A 17,778-nucleotide genomic window follows, 5' to 3' on the forward strand; every position below is an offset into this window, starting at 1 on the left:
CTGAAGCTACTTCCCCAGCGAGGGTGTGCCCTGGGTCTGCTGCTGGGAAGTATCTGCCCTCTGGGTTTCCTTCTCCCTGGCTCTCCCTGAACACTCTGGGGGTGCCTCCAGGAAGCTGGCAAGCTAAGCCTAGAAAACAGACACGTCAATCGTCAACCCGCGGGGGGGGGCGGGGGCGGTCCTCTCACCCCCTCCTGTAGGACTGAGCTGAGAGGTTAGGGCCAGGAAGATGGGGACCGATAAACTGAAATCCGCTATTCCGGTCTCCCGTGGGAAGGGAAGCAAGAGAGACCCAAGCCCAGCTGCAGGACTTGCCCCTACAGCTGTGTGCCCACTGGAACACAAGCTGGCCCCACGTTCCCCTTTGGGGGCCAGACTGCACTCCCGCAGAGAGCTGGGGAGGGGCAAGCTCCTGGTGAAGGCTGGGAGAGATGCAGGGATTCGGGGGGATGTAGGGGCGGGGGATGGGCTCCGGAAAGCGGCCATGGACCCGACCTCTCGCCGCCTGGGGATCCCCCCGCCTTGCACCCGGTAAAGAGAGGGCCGCGGCCGGCGAGGAACGAGTGGGGACGCAGGGGCCAACGACTGAGGTGCAGGAACCCCACCCCCGCTCGGAAACCTCCCGAGCCCTGAGTCGTGCTGGGCGCTCCCCACCCACCCCACCCCCGCCGCCTCTGCCGTCACTCACGGCCGCTGCTTGCTGGCTCGCTCGTGCGCTCTCGGCGCCACAGGCACCTGCTCGCCGGGCGCTCTGCGCTCACTTCTAGCTCGCACACTGCAGACTCCCGGCGTCGCCTCCGTCACCCGGCCTCGTCCCCAGCCCAGCACAGCGCTCCGCCCTTCTCCCCGGCCCCCGGCGCCCACCCACCAGCCATGGCCTGGGCCTGGGACAAAGAGCGGTGCAGCTCTTTGCCCAAACTGGGGTAAGGAGTTGAGGGCGGGGGTCTGCGGAGAGGGGTGCAGGGATAAGCGGCCGTCTCGGGCGAGGAAGACTGGGAAGAAGCCAGGGAGAGTTTGGGTGGGAGGACCCCCAGCCAAGGCGGGTGCGGGCGGGGCTGTGCTCCAACCACAGAGACTGTGGTCCCTCCAAGTGACCCCCGCGGGGCGGGGGGGGGCGCTCCGGGGCGGGGGCGGTGCCGGCTGTGGAAGGGGAGGGGAGGGCGGGGGTGATGCAGCGGTGGAGGCGGCTCCGCGCCCAGCCACTGACCGCCCCCTCCCTCTCCCGTTCCCCTCCCCCTCTCCCCGCCTCGCTCCGGCTCTGGGTCCGCCACGCCGGACGCGCTTTCCCCGCGCTGCACTGGGTCGGACGCCAGGGCTGCGCGCCGCGGCTGAGCGCCCACTCGCCTTGCGTAAAGAGCCGCGGAGGGACCAGCGGGGGCGGCGGCGGGAGAGCTCGGCGGGAGCCGGAGGAGGTGGCATTCGGGAGCCAAACCAGAAGGAGACCGAGAGGCAGAAGCTCGCGGCTCTGAGGCGCGCACTCCCTTGGCCAGGGATGGGTCCCGGGGCGGCCCAGCCTCTGCTCGGCCGGGCCGGGCGGAGACTGAATTGAGATACCCCATCATCTTGTGGACGGCCCGAGAGAGGGAAGCACGGACAGATCAGCAGTAGCCTCCCGGCGGGACCTCGCATCCTGCGCCCCCCGCGCAGCGCCCCCCGCCGGAGCCGCGCCGGGCAAACCGGCGAGGGAGCGGGGCTGATTGGCGGCCGCCGGCGGCCGGGGGAGGGGGCGCCGCGCGGGGCCATGGCAGGCTCGGAGGCGTCCTAGCCGGAGCCCGAGCCGGATCCGAGCCCACGCTGCCGCCACCGCTGCCTCTCCGCGCCCGGGCCCCTGCCGCCGCCGCGCCCCCCGCGGGAGATGGAACAGCGGAACCGGCTCGGCGCCCTCGGATACCTGCCGCCGCTGCTGCTGCACGCCCTGCTGCTCTTCGTGGCCGACGGTGAGCGCGGGAACTTTGCTGCCGCGGGGGGCTCGGGGGGTCCTTGCCGGGGCCGCCAGAGCCAGCCTGTCCCTGTCGCCAAGGAGCCGGAGGAGGAAGAGAAGGGGAAGGCTTCACGGTCTCCAGCAATCCCGGTGTGCAGCCCAGGCCCAGAGGGGTAGGGGGAGGAGAGAAGCGAAGGGTCGCCGCCGCGGCATTTGAAGCCGGACAGGTGCTCGGGCGGAGAGGCGGCTTTCGGGGCGCGGGAGTTGGCGCGCCCCAGCCTGGCTCTGGCAGTGCGGCTGGGCGCGGGATAGAAGCCTAAGCCGCCCCTGCTGCCCCGCCCGATCCGGAGGGAAGCAGCCTGCAGCGGAAGCCGGTCTCTGCTGGGGCCGGGCAGCTGTTCGATCGAACTTTGCTAGCGCCTGAGCCACGCTTGTGGCTCTGGGCTGGCAAGTACAAGGCCATTGAGCCGGGGACGCCCCGTCTTGCCTAGGGTTGCCCCAGGCCCCCGCCCCACAGTTGGTCACGCCTCTCTCTTCCCCGCCCCCAGCTACATTTACCGAAGTCCCCAAAGATGTGACAGTACGGGAGGGAGACGACATCGAAATGCCCTGCGCATTCCGGGCTAGCGGAGCCACCTCGTATTCGCTGGAGATTCAGTGGTGGTACCTCAAGGAGCCGCCCCGGGAGCTGCTGCACGAGCTGGCGCTCAGCGTGCCCGGCGCCCGGAGCAAGGTAACCCGCCGCCCACGCGGCGCCGGCGCTCACCGGGCTCAGGCCGGGGCGGCTGGGGTAAGCTGGGCAAGGAAGGCAGGGCACCGCCCTGCGGAGCAGCCCATCTCCCACAGTCCCCATTCCCACAGCATCTTCAACAGCAGCACAAATCCTGGTAATCCCTCCCCTTCTTCTTTCCCTTAAAACCTCCGGGACTGCCGCCTGGCCCCTACAAAGCAACACCTCATCCAGTTCGTCTGCTCTTGCTTGCTGGCTGCCGGCCCCAGAGTCAGATGGGTGCTGGGTGGTCAAGGGAGACCACTCAGTAGGGCCAGGCTTTCCCTGCCTTCTGCTACTCCGAGGTCCCCAGGGCACAGGGCCAAGGAGTTAAGCTCCTCTGGGCTGGGTTCCAGAGGCCCGCAGTGCACCTCCAACCCCCACAAGATCGGAGGGAAGGCCCCCACTGTCTGTCTGCCTCCTAAACCAGTCTCTCCCATACACTGTAACACACACACATACACACCTACCCTCTACCCAGGGTCCCACCCAGAGTTATTGCTCACGTCTCCCTGTGCGTCCTGTCCAGATACACCGGCCCCTCCATCCAGCTTTCCACGGGGTTTAGAGAAACACGGCAGGGAATGAGGATGCTCCGGAGGAGGGAGACCAGCCTTTCTTCCCACCCTGGTGGCAATCCAGCCTTTCCTCGTGGCCGGCAGTGTGCTAGGGCAGCCCCTCCTTGGCCAGGCACCATGCTAGCTCCAAGCCCTGCTTCCTTCCGGGTAAAACTCCAGGAAATCCTAATGTCCTTTGCGACTTCAGCTGGGCCACATCCCGAGAGGTTTCGAGTCCTAGCCCGCCCGCAGAGTCCCCTTGCCGGAGGCGCATCGGAGTTCCCGGAGCCTGAAGGCCGAGAGCCTAATGTGTCTCTCTCCCTCTTTGCATTTTAGGTAACAAATAAGGATGCAACTAAAATCAGCGTAAGTGTGGAGCCCAGCGCGGGCCGCGGGAGACCCCTTCTGGCCGCTTCGCGCCCCACATTTTCCTCCTTTTTAGAAAGGTTCAGCGGCCGCGCGATGTAGGGCCGTGCTCGCAGCCTTGCGTTGCCGGCTGCTTAGCATGTGGGGGCGCCATCTGTCGCCGCTAGCGGAATCGGGTTCGCTTTTGTGTAAATCAAGGGTCCCAGGCCTGAATCTCCTTCCGTGCGGCGCTCACCTGTAAAACTCCTTCGTCGGGCCGGCCCGTTCAGGCCCCTGCGCATCGGCTTGCGTCTCCTCTGCGGGCTTGTCTCCCAGCAACTGGAGCGCGCTGCTCCTCACGCTGGCCGTGACCCGTTCGCCAACTGGTGGGCCTCCCCGCCCACCCACCCGGCGCGACACACACACACCGGAGCGCCCAGGTGGCGCCCTCCACCGCAGCCCTCTCCTCCGCCTGGATTTCGGGTCCCGGTGCCGGGTTCTGTGGGCTCGTCGTGGGGGAAGGTGTGGGGTGGGGGTTGGCGGGGCTGCGAGGGACCGGGGTCTTGGGATCTGTAACTCAAGGAGGAGATGCGCCCAAGTTCTCCTAGCTGGAGCGTGGAAATATCAGGGCCTGGAGACCACTGGGGCCTCATCGTGCGCGCGGTTCCGAGGTGAGGGCCCCAAAGCGGTGGCGTGCCAGCGTGTCCTCCAGGCCGCCGGGGGGGCGCGCTTGTAGGGAGCTTCAGGCTGAGGCGGACTCAGAAGGAGCTGAGCCCAGGGAGCCCAGCAGCAGCGTCAGCATGGCCTGCCCCCGCGGGAGGGCGGAGGGTTAGCTGCGAAGGGCTGGGGGGCAGGTATTTATGTGTACTCTTGCGAGCAGAGTGGCTGTCCTTCAGGCACTACCCAGGCCCTCCGGATTCCAGAGTAAAGGAACGTTGGTGGGAGTAGATGTGGAGGGCTGGGCTTAAGGCCCGGCGGCAAAGACGCCGGTGGTTAGCGACAGGAGGCCGAGCCTGGATTTCTGCAAGGTGCAGAAGGAAGGAAGGAGGGTTAGGTTCTGCAGGTCTGATGGACAGAAGCATAGCTTGGCCAGGGGATGCAACATGATGCATTCACTTGAGATGATGAGGACGCAGTGGGTAGGGCCATCCAGGGTCCAATCAGGGTTGGGAGCCCCATGCCGCTGGGGAGACACGGAATGAAAGAAAAACTGAGTCGCCAGGGGCCAACCTGCGTCCGAGAGGTGTTGGGGTGCTGCGGCATGAGGGCGCAAAGGCAGAGGTGGGCGCGGCTGCACCGCGCGGGCAGAGAGCGCAGGCCCGCGCCCCCGGGCCTCTGACCCCGGCCCCCGCTCTCTTGCAGACCGTGCGCGTCCAGGGCAATGACATCTCGCACCGACTGCGGCTGTCGGCCGTGCGGCGGCAGGATGAGGGCGTGTACGAATGCCGCGTGTCCGACTACAGCGCCGACGACACGCAGGAGCACAAGGCCCAGGCGCTGCTGCGCGTGCTCTCGGGCTTTGCGCCGCCCAACATGCAGGCCGCCGAGGCCGTGTCCCACATTCAGAGCAGCGGTCCGCGTCGCCACGGCCCGGCCAGCGCCGCCAACGCCAACAACGTGGGTGCCACGGGCGCCGCGGGCCGCGCCACCTCCGACAGAAGCCCGGCTCCGGGGAGCCCCCCCGCCGCCCCAGGTCCCGGAGTCCCCGAGGCGGCAGCCGCCTCCGCGGCCCACGCAGCCACCACCACCGTCGCGGCCGCGGCCGCTGCTTCGTCAGCGTCGCCGCCACTGGGCCAGGCGGTCCTTCTTCGCCAGAGGCACGGCTCAGGTAAGGGCGGGGGCCGAGAGGGGGCGCGCTTGCGCGGGGGTTTGCGGACCCCGCTGCGGACCCGGCTGCGGACTGGGCTGCGGACGGGGCCGAGGTCGGGGCGGGGCGGGGCCGGGCCGGGGGCGGGGGGGTGGTCCGGCCAGAGGGGCGGCCCCGCTCTGGCTTTTGCGTTTGCCTGGTGGTTGGTAGTTCAGTCGGGTGCGCTTGGGCCAAGTCTTCCGCAGCCTCATTTGGGCTCGCGCGCTTCCTGCTGTTTACTGTTTATTGCTGGTCGCTCAGAAGCATTCAAGACGTGTATTTATGAAGGGGGTGGGGGCCGCCCTGCCCGATCTCCCGGTACACCGGCGGCTGCAGTGTGGGGAGCCCTCTCTTGAGTTTGGAGAACTGGACTCTTTTCTCCTCCAGGCCGTAGGACATTAGCCCCAGGAGTGGGAGGAGGTGGTTACAACTCAGGCAGTGAGCGTCTGGATGCTGATTGACTGACTGATCGAACAGACAGACTTTGTCCAAGGCTGCGTGGGTGGGTAGGCCTGGCTGTGTAGCCTCTGCTCTCTTTGGCTAAGTCCCGATTGGGCCTAGGCACAGGCTCTGCTATAAATAGTCCCCTTTGGGCCCTCTTGGGGAATGGGAGAGTGAGGATAGAGTGAGGATTGTCATTGCTAGGAGGGCACCCAGAGGTTAAGACCTGCTTTCCTAGGGAGCTGAAAGGGCTGGGGGAGATGGAAGGGGGGCCGGGAGAGGGGAGTCAGAGAGCAGAAAGGAAAACAGACTGACTGCCAGGGCAGGCAGCTCTGGGGCTGGAGGGGCTGCTTGGCAGTAGTGGGGGTTTATGGAGGGTAGAAAGGCCTACTGTAGGGAGTGTCCCTCCCCAAGGCATACCCCACTCCCTCTGCCCACTCAAAGGTGGGGTTCAGAGATGGGCCCAACTCCAGCCATCTCTCCCTGTGTCTGATTTTAAGCCAGTGACTCCCTCTCTGAACCCCACCCCCAGACTTGTTTGGTGCACAGTCCCAGAGAGAGCGTCTCTCCTGGCTTTGCAGCACCAGATGGCTGGGTTCCTTGACAGTGGCATATAAATGTCCCTGTAGGATGGAGCAGGCTGCCATGCCCTAGGCTAGTGCTTCTCAAAGTGAAGGCCACTCACCACCAGCATAGAGCTTGTTAAGGATGCAGGCTCCTGGGGTCTCCTGCTGAATCGGAGGTGACAGGCATCCCAGCCTGTCTCCCTGGCTGGTTCTGAAGCCTTCCAACAGTTGAGACCCTACCCGTCTGTCTTCGTGTCGGTTCAGTTGTTTCTCGTTCAGCTCCACCGCCCTTTGGGGGCCTCTCTGTGCCGCTCAGGCTTCTGGGTCTGGCTGGGTCTTAGGCTCCACACAGCCCCCCACAAGACTTTCCCCCAGGCTGTGGGAGAAGGTGGGCGAGCTGAGACCTGTGGAGGGCCTCTCCCCAAACAGCCCAGGCCTTCCCCACCTGACTTGGAATTTTCTATCCCCTGTATGAGTGTCAGGTGATGCTAGCTGCTGTGACAAATAAAGTCGGAAATGCCAGTGGTTAACACAGTCCAGATGTATTATTTCTGGTTCACATCTCATGCTGCTCCGGAGTGGGGGAGGGGTGGGGCGGGGGAGGGGGAGTTCTGTTCCGCGAACTCATTCAGGGACCCAGGCTGACATATGCTCTCCCATCTTCAACAAGTGGCTTCCGTGGTCACTCCGGGCATTAACATACAGCCAGCAGACCAGAGTGAGCGGAAGCAGCCCTTCTCAATCCAGTTCCCTGAGAAAAGCAAGCCTAGTGCTCTAAGGCATACATTGTATATCATGAATTGACTTCTCTCTTGTACATCTGGAATGGTTCTAAGTTTGCATCATTCTTGGGAGACGGAGAATGGCCACTGAAATCATTTTCGTAGGGGTGAATTCTCTCAGAGGAAAGCTGGTGTAGACAAGGGCAAGGCAAGAGTTTAAGACCCAGGCCTACAGGTAGTAAAGATTACTTCTACCCTCACCTTTTGGGCAGAACTCAGTCATATGGTGCAACAAAGATGCGAGGCAGGCTGGAAAACGTAGCCCTCGGCTAGGCAGCTGCTTTCCGACCTCATGTCTCCTCTCTTCTCAGCACAAGGGGAGCATAAATCTTGGGGGGAGTTAGCCATCTCTGTCTAGCTCACAGGTGTACTGGAAAAGTGTTCATTGACTTGTAGAGCGATTGGCTTAATTGGATTGGTGAAAAAAAAACCCTGCTCCATGCCCTTGGGCCCCAGCAAGTGTCTCAGGCTGGAACATTCCTCTGGGATGTTCCACAGACCATGAGTAGAGTGGCCAAGCAGAGGATTCAGAAGGCAGGGCCGGATGTGAGTTGTGCTTCCAGTGCTTATTGGCTATATGACTTAAGCAAGTGGCCTAACATCTCTGAAAGTATGTCCTCATCTGTAAAAATGGGAATCCCTGACCTCAGAGGGAGCTCAGTGTGGAAACTTCTATGTAAATGTTCATTATCATCACCGTGACCATTACCTGCTCTGGCCAGAGAAGGGGGGATCGGGGAGATAAAGATGAGTGGTTGGCATTTGGAGGCCAAGCTGCTGAGGGCCTTGAATGCCAAGTGGATCCAACGGGAACCATAAAAGGCTTTGATCGAGGAAGCATCACATGAAAGAGATCTTTGAGAATGAACTGGGTAGTGTTCACAAAAGGTATTAATGAGACCAAGGCCACAAGCTCATTCCTGCTCGAATCTCCCTCTCCTCCTGGCTAGAACCTTGACACCCTGAGCCCAACCAAGGCTGATCTGACTGTGCCTGGCATGGCTGGTCAGATATCCAGTCTCTGGGCTGGCCACAAGGGGCTCCAGGGTAACTCATCCCCACAACAGGGGCCCCTCTGTGGAGGGTGGCACAAACAGTGCCCTTTCTGGAAGATCTAGAGGTCCTCATGTCAGTTCAGTTTTGATGGCTTAGTGCCCAGGACCTCCCAGCAGGTGGGGCCTTGGGCACTTGCCAGCCACAAGGCAGCATTTTAATGCCGACATAGATCAGGGCAGCAGCCCAGGCTGGGGGCTCCTCTGCCCTCCCATGGAATGGCTTGTAGTGCGCATTTCCCTCCAGAAAACACAGTCAGGTGGGCTCCCACCAGGGTTGATAGGGCAGCAAGCTACTTTGGTAATGCCAGGAAAGGGGCGGGGGGCCAGGGGGTACCCACTTGAATCTCTACCCTTTAGCTACTGCCCAGCCAGGCCAGAAAACCCTTCCTGTGCCCCTAGGTGCCCCACACAGCCAAATACACATTTGCACTAAAAGTTTATGTGCAAAAACTCATTCATTTCACGTCTCATTTGTCAAGAGACATTTTGATATTTGTGCTTAAAAAGAACATGGGCTGGATTAGCACAGCGGAGCTGGTGCAGGAGACCAGGCCCCTTCTTAGCCACGTTCTCGTAAATCTGGCTCCTAATTAATCTGAACGCTGACCTATTTTTTATGATCACTTTGTTGCTGATTGCCATTTCTAGAAAAAAGAGAGAGAGAGAAAGAAAACAAAACAGAGTATCTTCCAGACAAACCCTTCTAATCAGGAAAGGCGCCGGCACCGCAGTGATGCCAAGTGCAGCCTCAGAAGAATACAGTTTGCAACTGAATGGCTTGTGTGTTGGCAAGAGGTTCCCCTCTGCAGGGACCTGGGGATCAGATCTGTGGCATGTGAACCTCTAATTAGCCTCAAGGCTCCGGCCCCAAGGAGAGGCGCCCTGGCCCCTACAGAGAGCCGGCTGACGTGGCAAACTGCCGCCTGGGGCTCACACAGGGATCTGGCTCTCAGTATTTCAATTACTAATGAGAGAGAGACAGTCAAGGCCATGGGTGTGCCGGCTTTCAAGAGGCTCTTACTGCTGGGAGCCACGGGGGGGAGCATCCTTGGGTGTCGCCATAGCAACCGTCAACCACGCCGGAAGGGGGCTGTGGACAAGGTGAAGACACTCACTCTCGGCCCCTGCCCCAGGTGGGTGCCCCAAGCTGGTGGAAGCGGTGCCAGTGTGACCTGGGAGAGTGTCCACGGAGCTGGGAAAGTCTCCACCTAGGCTAGCAGGGCCAGGCGACAGTCACCTGGTGTTCCCAATCTCCCCGGACCCATGAGGACCCCCAAAACAATTGCCTTCAATAAACAATCCACTCTTCCCTCAAGCTCTGATGTGACATGAAGATCATAATTAAAGAGAAAATAAATCTGGCAAAATTTGTCCCAGAGAAGAGAGGGCGAGGCTCCCTGAGCATCCTGAAAGAGAAAATTAAAGGATTTCATAAAGAAAACGGCTGAGCCTCACAGCTGGTGAGAGACGCCTGCATCATCCCTGACAGCAGCAAACGTGTGTGAGTATTGGCTGCATGCCGTCCCCCTCCTCATTGGCCAGTCACGTGACTGCCATGAGCACGAACCGGCGATGGCAGCCGTGGACCCAGCTCAAGAGTGTCAGGGGCGCCCATGGATCTCCACCACAAAGCTGTCTGTGTCAGTGGGAGTCCCAAGAGGGGGTAGCCCTCATCCAGCTAAGGCAATCGGAGGAGGCTTCCTATAGGCAGTGTGCAATTTCTGACATGAAGAGGCACCTGGGGCTTTGTCCTCCTGCTTAAGTCAGTCCTGGGAAAGCTGCTGGAGGCCTTGCCTCCCTCCCCATCTTGTGCCACGTGAATTGAGAAAGTCACACCAGATGGAACAACCTTCGTCCACCACTGAGTAGTTAGCCAGCTCATGGCGTGGCCATTCTTTCCGCGTAAGGGAGACCCCAAATTAAGGACAAAACAGCTACCCTGTGGATTGCAATGATGATAGATAATAGCTGTCTTTTACTGAGCACTGATTATGTGCCACACACACATATCACAGGTTTGCCTCCTTTTCGCTGTTCTGCATAACTCCTCCTGCCTCCCTTCATCACACAGTCACCTCCCCAGGGCGCAGACCCCTTCCTCAGCTGGGGTGGCAGCTCCCACGAGAAAAGCGGAGAGCTGGCCTTTCTAAATGTCACTGGGAGCCAAACCCACCAAGGAGCTTCTCATTAAATACGCCAGGCGCACATTTTTAAAGCTCTGAATATTAAGGATTCCCCAAGCATCTGTGAGGATAAATGAGGTCAAGTGCTTTTGTAATACGATATTGATTAGTTCTGCCCCATGTGGACAGAGGCAAGGGCTTGGCTGTGGTCTAAACCCCTGAGCTTTATGGGAGATGCTGGCTTGGTTTGAACACATCTTTGTAGCACAGGAGGAAAAAAAAGTATTATCTTTTCTATTCCCCCTTGCTTTGCTGACTGTTACCAGGCATCCTCAGAAACTCCTATCCGAAGCGTGAGAAGCTTCCCTTTGTCTTATGTAAGGGCTGCAGGAAAGTTTAGGATGACCAGCAAACAGGCCCGGCCCCTGTAACTGCTGATCCCTACCTGTTCCTTGAAGGGTGACAAACCTTCCCTGCGGTGGGGCTTCTGGGGAAATTAGGCTGCTTGTCATGGCCTTGCTGCTCTTGGGGATGGTGTGCTATAAATACTAAGATGACTTAACCAATTCGGCCTCCTCTGGGTTTAGCTGCTATCGAGCAGCTAGGCATGCAAGTGGCTACGGGAGGGGCCCCTCAGCAGCCGGTGAGAGTGTGAGACCTGTGCCCTCCGTGAGATGGCCCTGGAGAGGCAGGCCAGTTGGCAGTCCCAGGGGAGGCTGTTTCCGGAAATTATAGGTTGTTGTGTTCCACATTACCACTCCCTGGACTGAAACATCAAAGCTACTGCGGCCTGACTTCTGGTGTTTCTGGTTCAAGCGGAATGTTTGGGGGGCCTCTGTCTGTACAAGATAGAGCCAAAGTAGACATTTCAAAAGCTTTTTCCCCACCTGTCATCCCACCCAGCTAGCCACCCCTGGGAGCTCTGCTCTGTCCAGCTCAGAAGCGACCACCTGGCCAGAAGGGCTGCCCTGAGGAACAGACCCCTCATGTCTGCGGAGGCCAACTATAAACAGGGCGCTGCCTGAGTGCACCCCGCTGGACACCTGGCGCCCAGTAAGGGCGAGCCCAGGGGAAGTGGCCTGGTCACTTCTCTCGGGAGCTGCCCATTATGGTGGAAGAGACAAAGCACAACCCTGAAAGAGGCCAAGAACAATTCAGGAAGAAGTTTTCCTCGCCACCTTTCCCAGACGTTTCATGCTTCCTCCTGACATTTCGAATGTTCCTTACTGTTCAGCGAGATGGCTCATAAGCAAGCCAGGGTTGAGTGCCACCACACTCTCCCCATTTCTGGGCCCTACCTACAGAGCCCGGACCACCAAGATATCACAGCCTGTGCCTTATCCTCCTCAACCTCCGTAAGCTTCCCATTTTCCGCATGAGTCCAACTGCTTGGATTCGAATCCTGATCCATGCGCCCCATGCGTGTGACTTGCACATTTGTTCTCATCTGAATGGTGCCCGTAACCGTGCCAGAATCAGCAGAGATAATCCACAGAAAGAGCTGAGCTTAGCATGGGGCCTGGCACCTAGAAAACTCTCGGTAGATGCTGGCTCTTGTTATCTGCATTACTTGGGCGAACGGCATTGACTGTCCAGGATCATTTCATGGTGCTCCGATCTGAGCCCTCACTCCGCGACATTTCTCCCTCTGCACATGCTATGAGTGTCATGGAGCTAAAGGTGATGGAAGGAAGCTGAGGAGCTCAGAACAGAAAGTGCCTTCAGATTGCAAAGTTCAGTGGGTTGCTATTTTTGTCCTTTTTCTTTCAGTGTCTTTTCTGGGGGGAGGGTAGGAGATGGGGAGGACACCACGTCCTCATCCTGGCCTGGCCGTGTCCGTTTTCAATGAGTTAGGAGCCCCTTGGCGAGCAAGGACAAGCTCCCCATGGCTTTTCCCGTTCCACCCTGAAGCCACACCACCACGCGTGCGCACCTGCCTGTAGGCTGCTGTCAGCAGGGAGGCCATTGTGCTGGGAGGAGGCGGGCCCTTTGGTGGCTGGAAAGCCAAATTCTGAGGACAGCCTGGTGTTTGCAGCCCTAGACAAGGGTCCCTCCACGGGAGAAGGGAGCAGAAGGAACAGCCCCCTCGGTGACAGTCAAGTAGCCCAAGAGCCTCCAGAGCAGGCCTGGACTAGGGAGGAGGTGCCCCACGTCTCCCTTTCTGGGACTCTTACCACTCGAGGTAGAACCACAGGGAGGCACCTGTGGAGTGATGGGGCTTGGGGCCACTGTCGCAGGCTTGGGCCTGCATTGGCTCTTCCACACGAGCACCGGCCGCTGCTTCTCTTGTTCACAGTCCATCCAGATGCCCTCGCTGTGGCTCACTGAGCCTGATGACTACCAATAAAGGTGTTGCTTGGCCCCCAAGGACCAGTGGGGAGAATGTAGGACAAAGACCACCATGGGGAGATGCTGGGAACCTGAGCAGACTGCTTGCAGGGCCAGAAGGCCAAGGCCCCTCTTGCCCAGCCACACCCCTCCCTGCCCCATGGGAGCCTGCCTCCTACCCAGCACAGAGAGCCCACGCAGGCTCACCCAAAAGGAGGCCCACCCACTCTTAATGGCTGTCACCAAAGACAGAGAGCCCCTCTCTCTGCTTATCCCTGGCCCCCTGCCAATCAGCTCTCCTTAGGTGGAAGTCCATTTTCTTTAGCCAGGAAAGCCCAGCTACAATGTGAGTCCCCTTACAGCAACTTTTATTACAGTTGATTCTCACAGAAATGCCACTTGGCCCAGATGAAGGATCTTTAATAAACTGGAAGGAGGGAGAGCTGACATCATGTCGTGGCTCATTCTGAGCTGGGGCTCTTGGCCAACTATATCTGGTCTGGCCAGAGCCAAGGGGCGGGGGGCTGCCCAGAGCATCAGGTAAACCCAGCCCCTACCTCAGGGAGGAGCCCACAGTCTCATAGTGGTGGTCAGAACAAGCAAGAAGTACTCTGAGAATGAATTCAGGGCTCAGCTCGGGGCAGGGAGGGGCACAAGAAGGGCTCAGAAAAGGTGGGACCAGTAGAGATCGCTTCACAGAAGGGAGGAAAGCTTTGTTGACCCTGTAGCCAAAGCGGTCTCATCCACTCCGAGCACCCAGAAGGCCTCCACTGCTCTCAGGGCTCCCAACGCTTCCTTCCCTTTCATGGAGTCAGGGCCTGGCTGAGTACCCCAACCAGGCTGATACCCCAGGGAGGCAGGCCCAGTTCTTTCTCTGGTCTTTATCCTCCCTACTCCATGTTCATTGGGCCTGGCACTAGTCCATTCATTCATTCACTCATTAATTCAATGAATGTCCATTGAACATCTTTTATGTACAGGACCTGTGTTAGGCATTGAGGACACATGCAAGGTCCTCAGAGTCTGACAGAGGGAGAAACAGACATTGATCAAATAGTCACATGGCAAGTGGAAATTTGCAGCCATGGCTGGTTACTCTAAATGAGAGACCCATGGGCTACAGGAGCTAAAAATAGAGGGACTTGATTCAGTCAGGAAAGGGTCCCTGAGGGTGTGACACTTGAGCCATAATCTGAAAGATGGTTAAGAGTAAAGAGAGAGGATAAGGTGAGTAGGTAGGGCTTCCAGGAAGAGGGGACAGCATGTGCAAAGATCCTGTGGCCGGAGGGAACAGGGGAATACAAAGGCCTGACAAAAAATTACTATGGTTGGGGCAGCAAAACAAGAAAGGGAACAGAGGGAAATTTAAGTAAAGAGTAGTTCGGAGCTCAGACTCCATAAGGCCTTATGATAGAAATGGGAGTTTTGGCTTTGTCCTAAGGGCAACAGAATGGGGAGCAAGTGGGTGATAGGGCATGATGTTTTTGGAACTGACCCTCTGGCTGCAGTGTGGAGGTTGGAGAGGTGGCGACAGAGTGGATGTGGAGAAACCACTTTAGAGACAGTGATCCAGCTGAGAGATGATGGGTCTTAGACTACCTGTTTAGATAGATAGGTGGTGGGATTGGTGGATGGGTGGAAAAACAAGCTGGTGGCTGATTGAAGGGAAGGATGTGAATGTATGGATGAGAAGGTAGGGGATAAGTGGAAGGAAGGACAAGTGGATGTGTGGATGGGTGGACAGATGGAAGGACAAATGGACGTGTGGATGAATGGATGGAAGGATGAGTGGATGTGAGGATGGATAGAAGGATGAGTGGAAGTGTGGATGGATAGAAGGATGAGTGGAGGTGTGGATGGATGGAAGGATGAGTGGAGGTGAGGATGGATGGAGAGATGAGTGGAGGTGAGGATGGATAGAAGGATGAATGGAGGTGTGGGTGGATGGAAGGATGAGTGGAAGTGCGGGAGGATGGAAGGATGAGTGGAGGTGAGGATGGGTGGAAGGAAGAATGTGAATGGGTGAATGGGTGGGTGAATGGGGGTAGAAGGAAGGATGAATGGATACATGGATGAAACAGGAATGGGAAGATGGGTACATGTGGGATACATGTTGGGTCTTACAGAATGAATGGGGTTGGGGTTGCAGACATGCCCAGGGTTGGCATTACCCATACCTAACCCTGCATACTCAGTCCATATCTTCCAGCAGAAAGGTCATGGGAGATGGCATGGCACAAACTGACTTGGCCCAGAATTCCTCCGAGCCCTTGTTTCTGTCTGCAGTCCCCAGGCCACAGTAAGAATGGCCGGGGCAAGTGGCCACAGCTAGCCCCCAGCCTGCTCCAGCTCCCCTAACACCTCAGCCTTTAGAAGGCACCACCATCACTCCCTGGTGAAGGACGGGAGTGGGGGACCTTTCCATCTGCTGGACACTGGGCACTCTGGTGAATGCAGCCTGACCAAGACTTGATGATTATTGTCCATGTAAAAGTTAATGGGGATACGTTTTTCCAAGCATCTAAAAAGTCAAATCTCCAGGTGGGCAGATGAATAAGTGTATTCGCATTAAAGACTAATGTAACAAAAAATACACACGGCAATAATTCATAATGCATTCTAGTCTACAGAGTCATATTTTAATGCGTGACATATCCTGGGCAGCTCCTCCGTGCTAATTTTATTTAATGAGCACATGATATAGAATCTTCAGAGCACTATCCCTGGGCAATTAAAATGTGTTAACCTTTTCAGTTAAATTGTATTTCTAAAGAAAAGTCCTCCGTGTGAAACAGAAAGAAGTATCTGGGCACTGTCAAGGCAGAACGTAGAGGAGAGGTTTGCTGCTGTGACCTGGCGGTGCTGGGCTCAGGGGACCTCCAGCCCTTCTTCGCTGGCCCTCCGGCCTCTCTCCATGGCCAGGCCCCACTCCACTGAGCTGGCCAAGGAGGCTGAGGCCTGCACCCACACTGAACAGCCTTCACGGAGTGGGCATCGAGTGCCCGACGTTTGCCTGACCTGGGGGATCTGGGGCACACTCTGTTTCAAGGGACACGAAGGCTGTGGAGGGGACATGAGGGATTTCGATGGGGCTAGGATGCCCCGAAGAGGGGCAAAGACTCATTTGAAGCCCTGGCAGCTCCTCCATTCCCTATCTGTGTAATAGGCACACTAGCACCCCAGCATCCTCAGATCTGTGTGTTTCAGACCTGGACAGGGTCCTGGAGAGCCGCTGGTGAATGGTTCCCAAACTATGTTCCTTGGAACCCTGAGCCCCAGCCCTACCCCCAGCTTCAACAGAGCTGTCTGGTTTTTCTAACAATTTGAAATATCAGGGTTCCATGCAGCAATTAGCTTAAAAAGGGGGTTCTACTGCTTTAGAAGATTTAAAAAGCAACTGATATAGTCCAGATATTTACATATATATATCATACAAAAATACACAAGTTATATAGCCTACACAAATTACATATATATATATGCCACCTTCTAAGGGAAGAATTTGAAGTGGCTTACAAAGCTGCATGTAACGTAATAGAACAAAAAAAATGTTAATGAAGAAATTAGAATAGAGGGCAAATGAATGTGAGATGGTGAAATTAGTTTGAGGAAAAGTTGGACAAAGAGATGTGCATACACTTGGGCAGTTGAAAGGTCAGATCAGTGTGATAGCGACCGGCCTCCAGCACCAGCTTGTGTTTGAAGATGAAAAATGAGATTCCGAATGTGAAGCATCTGGTGAATGTCTGGTGCATCATGGGCGCTTAGACTAAGAAAGACTTCCATTCATTAATTCAACAAATATTTTATGAGCATTGCAAGGTGCGGACAGGGTGCTGGGAGACAGGAGTCAAAAGGTAAAACCTCCTACGGCCACCCAAGCGCAGCTGGGAAGAATCAGAACTTGCTCTCAGGTCCGTAGGATGCAGGGAGCCTCCAGCTGGAGTCAGGGCGGATGCAGCGTCTGAGGGAGACCTGGGGGCGCAGAGGAGCCAGTTAGGCGAAAAGGCAGGTCCAGGGTGAGCAGTGTGGAAGCTGATGGGGCTGGAAGGCAGGTGTGAAGCAAGGTGGTCTGAGGTGGGGCCAGGTGAGGAGTTAGACCTTCAAGCTGGGATGGAGCCCCTGGAGGGCTAGCGGTGTGATGTGTACTTCGCATTTGAAAAGGGCACTGTGGCCCCCGGCTGGGCAGGTGCCTGGCTGATTGGGGTTAGTGGATGTGGGGAGTCAGGAACATTGCCGCCCTGCCAGGAGAGTGGATATGCTGAGAGAGAGGGTCGGGGGACCAGGCAAGGGTGGGCCAGGAGCAGTGCAGCAAGGGGACGTACACGAAATGAGAACTGTCTTGGAGGTCACCTTGTAAGGGCCTCTGGGTTGGGCTGGGCTGGGGGAGGGGGGCGGACTGTGGGCAGCCAGAGGGGACAGGGCAGGGCCAGCTAGCGAAGGGGACAGCATGAGTGGCGTCCATGCAGCACCCCAGTCTGCTGGAGCTGGGGGCTCCTGAAGCGCTGTGGAAGTAGGTGAGGCAGAAGGATCCCTGAATGGGGTCAGGGAGAGCCTCCAGCAGGTAAGGAGCCTAGATTCCATTCACAGCCACCAGGGAGTCACTAGAGATTAACCCTTGTACCTGTACAGCCTACCAGCTCTGCAACTTTAACCAGCCGTTTAACCTCTCTGGGTCTCACCTGGGAGAGGGGAAAGTGGCTTCTTCTCCTAAGGCCACTGAGAGGGTGAAAGGAGAGAATTCTCTTGGCACTGAGAACCCAGAATCATGTGCCTGTTAGCACCCTGCAGCCTCAGAGCTCCGAGAATCTGGATGGGCAGTGGGGGATCCCCCATGAGGCCTGGGCCCAGCACTGAGGGAGGCCCCCCCACCTCTGCCCGGGGTGCACCCTGATGCTCACTGTGGTCAGGGCTACCCCTGGCCCTGCCAACACCGGCCTCCTGACCACACGGAAAGACCAGTTTACCGTTTTCATTAAGTGACGCCATTAAAAGATCATTTGGGGCAATAATGCAATATATGTTAAGAAAAAAAAAAAAAGAAG

General features: G+C 57.8%; 1 protein-coding gene across 1 annotated transcript in view; it reads left to right on the forward strand.

Annotated features, from left to right (window-relative positions):
- The first annotated feature begins 689 nt into the window (after positions 1-689).
- The window catches only part of VSTM2B (V-set and transmembrane domain containing 2B), a 26,116-nt gene continuing 9,027 nt past the window's right edge, over positions 690-17,778 (forward strand). Inside the window, exons 1-5 of the mRNA XM_081806649.1 lie at positions 690-923; positions 1,314-1,937; positions 2,470-2,654; positions 3,584-3,613; positions 4,955-5,420. Of these exons, the coding sequence (XP_081662775.1) occupies positions 1,856-1,937; positions 2,470-2,654; positions 3,584-3,613; positions 4,955-5,420 (763 nt within the window). The 5' untranslated portion in view covers positions 690-923; positions 1,314-1,855. The remainder of the gene's footprint in view (positions 924-1,313; positions 1,938-2,469; positions 2,655-3,583; positions 3,614-4,954; positions 5,421-17,778) is intronic.

This window comes from Leptonychotes weddellii, chromosome 16 (assembly GCF_054177405.1).
Source record: "Leptonychotes weddellii isolate Sample4059 chromosome 16, ASM5417740v2, whole genome shotgun sequence".
Taxonomy (NCBI): Eukaryota; Metazoa; Chordata; class Mammalia; order Carnivora; family Phocidae; genus Leptonychotes; species Leptonychotes weddellii.